At 43.9% G+C, this 12,049-nt stretch overlaps 1 protein-coding gene across 2 annotated transcripts in view; it reads right to left on the minus strand.

The window, feature by feature from the left end:
• HMGCLL1 (3-hydroxy-3-methylglutaryl-CoA lyase like 1) overlaps window positions 1-12,049 on the minus strand; it is a 143,293-nt gene that overhangs the window by 37,079 nt on the left and 94,165 nt on the right. For both annotated transcript variants that reach the window (XM_077487819.1, XM_077487818.1), the window contains exons 7-8: window positions 2,194-2,257; window positions 1,725-1,913 (exon numbers count right to left, since the gene is read on the minus strand). In XM_077487819.1, coding sequence (XP_077343945.1) covers window positions 1,725-1,913; window positions 2,194-2,257 — 253 coding nt within the window. The remainder of the gene's footprint in view (window positions 1-1,724; window positions 1,914-2,193; window positions 2,258-12,049) is intronic.

Here is a 12,049-nt window from a genome sequence, read left to right on the forward strand (position 1 = left end):
ACCTCACCAAGGCAAGGCAACATAAAAAAACCATAAATGAGCTTTTAACATCTGACATACAGTATGAGCTTCAACATTTATAGAACACCTGCCACTTGCTAAAACATTCACATTATACATTAATCTACTTTCTGAAGTTAAGCAACCTATGAATGCCATGAAATTCTATTGTAGTATACTCTACAGTATATTGTGACAATAATAAGGTCTGGTGCCTGCTAAACTGAGTCAGGAACACTGGTATTCCCTTATTCTTTTAAAATTTGCCACAGTGTGAAACAAGCTAGATTCAAATCTATTTATGTTTAAAGGAGCAGCATGGAATGGATTCCATATCCCCCAATGATAAAATAGTCATCTATAAATGGAGGATGAGTGGGTGATTGAAAGGTCCACCTCCATTCATAAATGTTATCTAAGACACAATTTCATAAAACTGATCTTATAACTGCCATCTATAATGTATCTAAGACAAACTGTGTTTTTAGAGGGATTTTTTTATTACTTTAAGAAAACAAAAAGGTTTAGACAGGTATGAAGTGTGGGCATGCCTCCAGCAGCTCTCATTATCCTATATTGCATTCAGTTGAATACAGGGCCATTCTCACAAGACTAATGCCACGTACACACAACCAGACTTTTCTACGGACTAGGCCTGGCGGTCTTCCCGACGGACTTTCAGCTGAGGTTCGACTGACTTTCTGAACGAAACAGACTTGGCCACACAGGACTGGACTAATTTTGTTCGAAAGTCCATTCATTTTGAATGAGATGACGTAAATGGGACTAAACAAGGAAGTTCAATAGCCAGTAGCCAATAGCTGCCCTTGCGTCGTATTTGGTCCGTCGGATTAGCACACAGACGAACAGTTTTCCCAATCTTTAGTCTTTAGACTTGAGTCCATCGGATAGATTTGAAACATGTTTTATTTCTAGGTCCATCGGACTTTTGGGGAAAAAAAGTCAGCTGGAGCCCACACACGATCGATTTGTTCAACGGTTTCTGATCCGTCGGACCAAGTCTGCGGGAAAGTCCAATCATGTGCACGCGGCATAAGATTCCTACAGTGCTTAAATTTGCTCACGTTATCTGGTTTTGTGGACATCTCTATTGACCAATGAGGCAATCCACCAAGGTGATGAGCTGTCATGGATTTTTATGAATGTTTTTGTATTATGTTTTGTAAAGTGGTGTTGAGATCATTGCGGTGTTTTGGAGAAACATTTTCTCTCATGGTTTGCTGTGTGGACAGGGGATGTGTATATACAGTATGCAGCCTAAACATTTGAACGGCTTTTGTCTTCTACACAGGGAGTCTTCCCATTGAGTATAAAATTCCTCTTCACACTCGAGCAGCAGTAGGAGCCATTGACTCCTGCTGTTGTCAATCAAATGCAGTGAGGCGGAAGGGAAGGGCAGTGCTAAGCCCCGCTGCGTGTGTCTATGGAGTGTGCCTCAATAGACACACGCAGCTCGGGAGTGAGCATGCATTGTGTACCCCCATAGCAGACAGCTTGCTATGGGGGCACAGGAAAAGGAGCAGGAGCCAAGTTCACCAGTGGGGGAACCCAGAAGAGGAGGTCCAGGCCCGCTCGGTGCAATGCACAGAGCAGGTGAGTATAACATGTATCTTATTTTAATTTTAAAAATGTGCCAATATCGGCATCTTTTGGTTCAGGTTTATTGACAATAAAGGCTGATCTTATGACTTGAAATGCTTTACCTGCAATGCTGTAAGAATATTAGCCAGAGCTTGGCCATATGTGTCGTGACAGTGGACAGCCAGCGCATGAACTGGAATCTCTTTTATCACAGCTTCAAGCATTTTCTTAGTGCTACCAGGGGTTCCAATTCCAATAGTATCTCCAAGTGAAATCTCATAGCAGCCCATGCTGTACAATCGTTTTGATACCTAAGTAACACATAATATATACTATAGTTTTAAAAATTGTTTATTTTGAACAAAGGAAGCAGCAATTTACTGTTTTACCATGAATTATAGGCTAACATGAAACTTCAATATTGCAGACCTATACAACAAAGTTGACTATGTAGATATTCAATTATTACAAATTTCTACTGTATAAAAATACAAAAAACAAAACAAAACAAAAAAACATAAAGTTAATCTCTAAACCAGCAATGTTACAAACCAAAAAGAAAAAAATATGAATAGTAAACAAGTCTCTTACTTCTGCCACTTTACGAGGTTCAATATTTCCTTCATAAGGACAGCCTAATGCACAAGACACATATCTGTAAATAAAAATATGCAGTGTTTAGCTGTCAGGTCCTAATGTATTTACATAAGCTTGATGACTCATATACTTCATACATATTACCATTCATTTGTATGCATATTCAGTAAGCTTGGTAGGCACTATTGACAAGCATTGTGTTTCACAATTGAAATTTGATGCAGGTTTCATTATGACATTTGATGTCAAGTATTTTGATACATTAAAATGTTTTTCATTATAATTTCCATTTAGTCTTTTGTTTCTGGTTAAAATGTTTATTATTGACATCTAAATAGAACACTGAATCTTTTCTAAGAGCCTTTCCACTTTCAAAAGGCGCCATTGCATAACACATTTATTATCTATATGAAACTTTTTATCTGCTTTGTAATGCAATGCTGTCTGCTCTTTCGGTATGTGTGCTATAGATGATTTATAATGTAACTCAACGCCTGTTTCTTGTCAGCGTTTCAGTTCCAAAAGAAACGCAAAAAAATATTTATGAGATGCAGTATCACAAATAACCAACAAAACCAACACTGCTAGAAAACTGTTCAGATATTGTGGATGGCCTAAAATTAATTCACAGACTTTTGCATCTTTCTTCTTCTTTTTTTTTTCTCATTAGATTGTTATTGAAGATAATATGAAATACAAACTCAAGTACAATTTTGTCAAAATTACAAATACATCAACTGGCAGCTGATACAAAGAAAAGATGAAAAAATATAAACAAATATAGGAATAGTAGTAGGTTGTAAACCCTATCACTGATAGTGCTAGCTCAGACACCACAGTGCCCAATATCTCCAGCAGCTTTATGCGCTGGTGGTTTACCAACCCCAGACGCCCTAGGGGAACATACTGCATCCAGAGGCTGGAACCCCACAACTTCTATTTTTATCTTCCACAGCACTATAGCTTCGTCAGTGTCTCAGGTTAAAGCTATACATTTCTATGTCATTTTAATACAAAATTCGGCTTATATTGTAGTTAGAACCGGATATAAAATCTGCAGCTAATGATGTATGTTAACAACAAAAGGTAGAAAAAAAAAAAAAAACTGAAAACAAAGAATTCAAAAAGGATTGGATGTGACTTTATGCTACTTTTTGCTCCCAATACCAGGGTAAAGTCAAGAGATTATACTTTATTACTTCTTTACCAGACTATCCATGGTTTCCAGATCTGATATCTGGAGTTAAGCTTATTTTGAGATGCTAAATACATGACTTCATAGTTAATATGTAAATTGGTTGTTCTGATTACGTTTTCGAGACTGGGAGGTTCAGGATTTGTCTATCTCCTCTTCAGTTCCAAGCGTGCACTAAGGAGGATATGGGACACGATATTCCTATGAGAATAAGGAATGTCATCTATCCCCAAAGACAAAATTGCGAAGCGCGGTTTGTTTGTTATTCGTACGCTAGAGAAATGGTGCAAAAGTTTAAAAGTTCTTGACCAGTACCCCCTCAGTTTTGGGCAAGCCCAAAGGATATGTATCAAGGAGCCTCTTTGACCACATTGTCTCCAACAGAGTGGGGACTTACTTGGGTCAAACCCAGCCAATCTTGTGGGAGTTAAATATCATCGTAGTAGGATCTTCTGATACAACTCCCACAAGTTGGCACTTTTTGTGCACTATAAACAGATGATATAGCATATTTCCATTGCTCAGAAGTCCTGGAAACTTGCAAGTCTATTTCCCATGTTCTCATTGAGGGAGTTTTTGCAAAGACATTCTTTTGATGGAGCGAACCATAGAACAGGGAGATGCCCTTAATGGAAGTATTAAGATTATGAAAATATAAATACATCTGCCAAGGTAAGGCAGTGGACGTATCTATTGTAGACGCTAGTAGATGTGAAATTTGAGTGTAGGCGTAGTGGTCTTTTGATTCTAGATTATATTCAATTTGAAGGGACTGAAAAGGTTTTCAGAGTGGGGCAAATTTTAATGTCCTCAACAGTGGTTATACCCTTGGTTTCCCAATGTTTAATATGTCAATTTAGAATCAATAATTGCAAGCTCGTGATAGGGTGCTGAATAATTTTAGATTTGGTATTAGATATAGAGGAGTTCAGAAGTAGCTTCCACATCTGAACCGAAGCTACCATGGTGGTGACAGGTTTGGGGGGGGGGGGATATTTCATAGATCTACTAGTCAATAATAAGTCATACAGCTTAAGATTTGGGGATTGACAAGGCTCTAGCTCTCGCCATCTCGGACTATGATTCCCCGTAACCAGTATTTTAGTTGAGCTAAAAACACTGCTGCATGATAATCTTTTACATATATATGACTTACTACTCCCACTAACTTAGATTTAATTAATTTCTGGAAGGCATACCTAGCTTTTTTCACCTGCCAAAGAAATTTGTTTATTAATAATTGCGCTGTTTGGAAAAAGCTTCCTGGTATTGGTATAGGTATGGTTCTAAACAGGTAAATAAAATGGGGCAGCACCATCATTTTAAAGGCCGCTAATCGACCAGACCAAGTTGACTCTATCCTGTGTAATCCTTGGAGTTTTGAAGTAAGCTTACCCAGGAATAGTGATGGACGAACTTCCGACGGGACGTTTCGCGAAACGCGAACGCGGCCGAGGGTTCGCGAACCATAACGTTCGCGGCGGGCCCCATTGACTTCAATGGGAGGTGAACTTTACAAACCTATAGGTCAAATTTGCAGCCACAAAATAATTACTAGCTGTGCACACATAGTCCCACCACATGGCCAATGACATAAAACATGTATGAGGAGAATCTGGGATCGACAACTACAAGCATTCTTTTTTTATATGTGAAATTGTGACAATTCAAGACTGTGGAGCGCATGAAGGCAATGGAGGAGAGGGAAGGTCAGGGTAGGCAAAGAAGAGGGTGCAGGAGATGATCACCAGCAGCGTGACATACAGCAATGACACCTGCACCGTGATAGAGTCATCTGACACCAGCACCGTGATAGAGAGCACTGACATCAGCACCGTGACATAAAACACTGACATCAGCACCGTGATATAGAGCACTGACACCAGCACCGTGATATACAGCACTGACACCTGCACCGTAAGCAGCCCCAGGAGGAAGTCAGCATAGCACAGGGATGGTGGGAGCCCCTCATAATGAGCATAGCACAGGGATGGTGGGAGCCCCTCATAATATGCACAGCAGAGGTACAGCCCCAGGTGTAAGTCAGCATAGCACAGGGATGGTGGGAGCCCCTCATAATAAGCAGCCCCAGGAGGAAGTCAGCATAGCACAGGGATGGTAGGAGCCCCTCATAATGAGCATAGCACAGGGATGGTGGGAGCCCCTCATAATGAGCATAGCACAGGGATGGTGGGAGCCCCTCATAATATACACAGAAGAGGTACAGCCTCAGGAGGAAGTCAGCACAGCACAGAGATGGTGGGAGCCCCTCATAATAAGCAGCCCCAGGAGGATGTCAGCATAGCACAGGGATGGTGGGAGCCCCTCATAATAAGCAGCCCCAGGAGGAAGTGAGCACAGCACAGGGATGGTGGGGCCCTCATAATGAGCATAGCACAGGGATGGTGGGAGCCCCTCATAATATGCACAGCAGAGGTACAGCCCCAGGAGGAATTCAGCACAGCACAGGGATGGTGGGAGCCCCTCATAATAAGCAGCCCCAGTAGAAATATGACACCGCTCAACCTCTTCAAACAGGAGGGTACGGGCATATAGTACGGTGTGCTTTTTTTGTACAAGGAAGTGAGCCAAATGAAGAAAGAAGGTCTGTGTGCTCGATCAAAAAAATTGTTTATAGACATATACATGGTCTACTGGTCACATGTGTTGAATTCCTCTGAGATCCATGCCTCATTCATTTTTAGAAATGTGAGGTAGTTAACACTGTTGTGAGCTAGGCGAGTACGCTTATCGGTCACGACCCCCCCGTGCTGCGCTGAATGTCCTTTCGGACAGGACACTGGACAAGGGGCAAGCCAACAGTTCGATTGCAAATTGGGCAAGCTCTGGCCAGAGGTCAAGCCTGCCCACCCAGTAGTCCAGGGGTTCATTACTCCTCAGAGCGTCCACATCGGCCGTTAACCCGATGTAGTCGGACACCTGACGGTCTAGGCGTTCCCTGATGCTGGATTCGGATGACACCTGTCGATGGGTCGGCTGAAAGAATGACCTCATATCAGAAGTCACCAACACATCTTCAAACCGGCCTCTTCTTGCAGGCACTGTTGGATTGGTACCCGCAACTCCTTCTCTGGGAGTGGGAATTGCTCCTCTGCCAGCGCACGCAAAAGCAGAATGCAGCATTTCTTGAAGCAAGGCCTGGAAGTGCTCCATTCTGACAGCCCTCTGTGACGGCGGTAACATTTCTGCCATTTTGTGTTTGTACCGGGGGTCTAAGTACGTTGCCACCCAGTACTGGTCCTTGACCCTTATGCTTTTTATACGGGGGTCCCTATTAAAACACTTCTTGCTCCTCCTCATCCGCCCCGGCACCATCCTCCTCTGACTCCTCTTCAGACTCCTGTTGTTCACTTGTCTCAGATAGAGTAGCCCCCCCCCGGGAATTCATCCAGCATTGCGACTTTCTCATCTTCCCGCTCCTGCTCCTCCACAGCTTGATCAATGACACGACGCAATGCACACTCCATAAAGAATTCATAAGGTACCATGTCACTGATGGCGCCATGGCTGCAACTGACCAGTTTGATGATCTCCTCAAATGGCCGCAGAAGTCTGCATGCGTCGCGCATGAGCAGCCACTGGCGCGGTGAAAAAAAACCCAGCTCCCCAGAACCTGTTCTGCCGCAGAGTTCATACAGGTAGACGTTAACTGCACGTTTCTGCTGGAGCAGCCTATCAAGCATATAGAAGGTTGAGTTCCATCACGTCGGGCAATCGCAAATAAGACGTCTGACCGGCAGATTGTGTCGCCGGTGATTGTCAGCAAGGTGAGCCATGGCCGTGTAAGATCTTCTGAAATGGGCCGAGATTTTCCTTGCCTGCCGCAAAATGGCCTGGACCCGAGGGTATTTGACAACGAATCGCTGCACAACCAAGTTTAAGATGTGTGCCATGCATGGCACGTGCGTAATTTTGCCCTGTTTCAATGCGCTAAGCAGATTGGCACCGTTGTCACACACCACTTTACCAACTGTCAAATTGAGCGGTGTTAGCCACTGATCTGCCTGTGAACGCAAAGCTGAAAGGAGTGCCGGGCCAGTGTGGCTCTTGGCTTCCAGGCACAACAGACGCAGCACGGCATGGCAACGTCTCACCTGGCATGTCAAATAGGTTCTGGGGAGCTTGGGCGGCACAGCGGAAGATACGCTAGCAGCGGAAAAGGAGGAGTCAGCCGAGGAGGAGAGGGAGGAGGATGGAGTAGGAGGAGGAGGAGAAGAAGAGCCAGGCCTGCATGCAATCCATGGCGGTAAAACCAAATCTACACGGGTGCCATGGGTTACATGCTTGACGGCCGTCAGAAGGTTCACCCAGTGGGCAGTAAAAGTGATATACCTTCCCTGCCCGTGTTTGCTAGATCACGTGTCTGTGGTCAGATGTATCTTGGCACCGACACTGTGTGCCAGAGATACATTCACTTGCCGCTGAACATGGCCATATAGCTCTGGGATGCCCTTCTCTGAGAAATACTTCCTTCCTGGGACCTTACATTGTGGTGTTCCAATGGCCACAAATTTTCGAAAGGCCTCCGAGTCCACCAGTTTATATGGCAGTAGTTGGCGGGATATCAGTTCTGACAAGCCAGCCATCAACCGTTGGGCAAGAGGGTTATCCGGCGTTATCATTTTTTTACGCTCGAACATTAGGCCCACGGAAGCCTGCCTTTTTGCAGAAAAAAGTGAGCTTTCGTGATGGAAGGTGGAGTGGAGGACAATTGTGAGGAGAGAGGAGAAGGAGAAGTAGAAGACGAGGCTGGACGGTGAGAGCCTGAAGTGTGGCTTTGTGTGTTCCGTTGCTCCCACTGGGCTCGGTGATGGCAGCTCATGTGCCTTCTTAAGGCGGTCGTCCCTAGGTGAGTGTTGGGCTTACCGCGACTAATGCGTTGACTGCAAAGATTGCAGATGGCAACACTATTGTCAGCAGCGGACACGTTAAAAAAAGCCCACACTGTGGAGCATTGTGCCGGCATCCTGGGAGCACCAGATGTGACCGTACATGGTCGATGACTCGCTCCTGATACATTAGCAGTCTGCTTTGTCCCTCCTGTGCAATGTAAGTTATTCCTGCTTCTCCTCCCTATCTGATGGTCCATATCTCCCTCTGAACTCCCCTCCTCTTCCTCTCTTGTGAGCACCCACGTGACATCACTAGACACGTCATCATCGACGTCACCTTCCCCACCGCTATAAGTAGAGATCTCAGAGTAAGCAGCAACCCCGGGGACCAACCTCCTCCTTGGGCTGATCTGGGTACTGTCGTCAGACTGCTGAGTGGCGGTTCTTGCTACCTCCTCTTCCTGATCCAATGCCAAGAGTGGCTGCGCATCAGAAATGTCTTGATATGGATCAGAAAATAATTCCTGTGACTCAAGCGGAAGGTATGTGGTGGTGGTGGTGGTGTTGTTGGTGGTAGTGTCTTTGGGGGTGCACATAGCAGAGAGTGAAGAAGAGGGTGCAGATCGAGAGGATGAGGAGGGTGCAGAAGAGTAAGGCTGAGTGAGCCACTCAACCAATTCTGGTGCTTCCTTTGACGTAATCGCACGCACCTTCTGCAATTTCCCACTTTGGCTCAAGCCTGTTGCTCCTGCCCTACCCCTACCACCCCTGCGGAAGGGCCTGCCTCTTCCTCTGCCTGTCATTTTTTAAATGACCCTGTGACAAAACTCTCTACAGAAGTGCAGTATGTATGTGGAAGAAGGTATATAACACCCCGCTTCAATCTGTTGTTTTTGGGGGCCACTGGTCTATCACACCAGTTACAATACTTTTTTTTTGGATTGCGTTTGTCACTCTTTGTAGTATCGCTGCAGAACTGCTCAGCAGTCACAATGCTGCACAGTGGAAACGCACTATACTATGCTTTCTATATGTGCAAGTATTTTATACGTGTATTACACAACTATATACTGCACACCAAATAGTACACCTATACCAGTCCTTAAGGACCTTTGTGGAACTAGTAGGTTGTGATTAGCAGACTGTACCTCAGTCCCTATACTGATAAATGACTTCTGCAGAATAGGGCAGCAGTCAGCAGTAGTGCACCTCAACCCTATATATTGTGGACCTATACCAGTCCTTAAGTATTAGCAGACTGTACCTCACTGAACCCTATATACTCTAGTACGCTATACCTTACCAGTCCTTAGAAGGACCTTTGTGGAACTAGTAGGTTGTGATTAGCAGACTGTACCTCACTCAACCCTATATACTGTAGTACACTATACCTTACCAGTCCTTATAAGGACCTTTGTGGAACTAGTAGGTTGTGATTAGCAGACTGTACCTCAGTCCCTATACTGATAAAGGACTGCTGCAGAATAGGGCAGCAGTCAGCAGTAGTGCACCTCAACCCTACATATTGTGGACCTATACCAGTCCTTAAGGATTAGCAGACTGTACCTCACTCAACCCTATATTCTCTAGTACGCTATACCTTACCAGTCCTTAGAAGGACCTTTGTGGAACTAGTAGGTTGTGATTAGCAGACTGTACCTCAGTCCCTATACTCATAAAGGACTACTGCAGCAGAAGGGCAGCAGTCAAGTATAATATTCTTTCTATATTTGGAAGAAAGAATATTATACGTGTACAGCCCTATTACCATACCAGTCCTAAAAAGGACCTTTGTGGACCTAATAGTAACAGCTAATGATTAAACTGACTGTCCCTCTCTGCAACACACAGCGTCCTGTCTGTCCCTATCTGCACTGAGAAAAGACAATCTGCTGCAACAATGACTTGAATAGCAGTGCCTCAAACCTATATCCTGAACTACACCTATACCATACCAGTCCTTAAAAGGACTTTTGTGGACCTAATAGCTAGCGATTTGGGTCACTGCAGTCTCTCCCAGCTCCACACAGCAACCTCTCCCTATAGTGACAGTAGAAAGAATGTAAAATGGCCTCCGGATCGGGTCTATTTATAAGTTAGGGGGAATGTCCAAGTGTCCATGTGCTGTAATGTCTCAATTGGCTGTCCTGTACCACATGATGGATGTGTCATCATAGGTCAAAGTTTTTTTACACAGTAAACACGTAAGTCCGCTGATCGGGCGGACCGCGAACAGCCGAAATTTGCCGCGAACCGACCGCCGGACGAACGGTTCAGCCATCCCTACCCAGGAATGGAGTATAGTTGGCTCTTATCAGATGTTCTGTTCTCTCTGTTAAAATGATTCCCAGATATTTGATTTCCTCTGTACAACCATATATAGGGATATTGTGCTTTTAGTATTCTGCTGGTTGAGCTATCGATTCCTAGTCCTAGTATGTAGGATTTGCTATCATTAACTTTATAGTATGAAACTTGACTGAATAGTTTCAATGTGGCATGTATTGCAGCTAGAGAGGTGCCCACCTCCGTCATAACTAAGACCACGTCATCTGCAAATAAGCTAATAGAGTGCATTTGTGTACCTATCGGGAATCATATTATGTTTGGATGGGTTCTGATACAGATGGCTAGAGGCTCCATTAATAAGTTGAATATCAATGATGACAAGGGACACCCCTGACTTGTTCCGTTGGTTATGTTGAATGGGGCTAAAAGGATGTCTGACATATATACTTTAGCTGAAGGCTCAGAGTATAGAGCCAGAATTGCAGATAACACTTTGCCTGTGAATCCAAATGATTCAAGGACCTCAGTTAGATAGGTCCGATGCACTCGGTCGAAGGCCTTCTCTGCATCCAAAGATAGGAGCAGAGAAGGCCTTCGCGGAACCTGTGCTAAGTGTATGATGTTAATCATGTGACGCGTGGCATCAGAGGTTTGTCTATTTTTAGTGAATCCAGTTTGGTCAGAATATATAATTGTGGGCAGAATACTTATAAGACGTAAGGCTATAATTTTGGCGTAGAGTTTTAATTCTGTATTCAGCAGCGATATTGGCCCAAAGTTTGACGGAGAGGTGGGCTCCCTCCCCAGCTTAGGCAATGCAACAATTAGGGCTTCAAGCATTTCCCGTGGGTAAGAAGAAGAAGAGGCAATGGCAGTATGAAAGATCTGTAATAATAGGGGTGTTAACTTGTGTTTGAATGCCTTATAATATTCTCCACTGAACCCATCTGGTCCGGGTGACTTGTTTAATAGGAGGGAGTCAATAGCCTTATGTATTTCTTCCTCACTAAAAGGGAGATTCAAGGAGTGGACCTGATCTGGTGTCAATTTGGGTATAGGTAGTTTATTTAAAAACTGATCAATTATCTCCGGGGTAGGTTGTGCAGTAGATGGGTCATCCTTTAAGTTATACAACTTGCTATAATATAAACTAAAGGCATCAGCAATTTTTTGTGGGTGGTATAGCTTTTGTTTAGTAGTAGGATGGATTATGTATTGTATTTTATGTTTATACCTATGTCCTTTAAGGACCTGTGCTAGAAGCTTCCTTGCTTTGTTACCTGTGGTATAGTAATTCATCTTAAGTCTCTTAGCTGTTTTCTCTAAGTTTTCAAGTAGATGTAGTCGGAGGTCAGATCTTAATGTTGTCAAATTCTGGGAAATGGATAGGGAGTATTTATGTTTATTCTGGCTTTCTAAGTCAGCAATTGCATTAACCAGCTCATTAAATCGCTGCTGCCTCTGCTTCTTAACCCCAGCTCCCAGTTGTATAAGAATACCTCTCATATAAGCT

Source organism: Lithobates pipiens, unplaced genomic scaffold, assembly GCF_037356315.1.
Source record: "Lithobates pipiens isolate NorthernLeopardFrog02 unplaced genomic scaffold, aLitPip1_a1.2 Scaffold_18, whole genome shotgun sequence".
Classification (NCBI taxonomy): domain Eukaryota; kingdom Metazoa; phylum Chordata; class Amphibia; order Anura; family Ranidae; genus Lithobates; species Lithobates pipiens.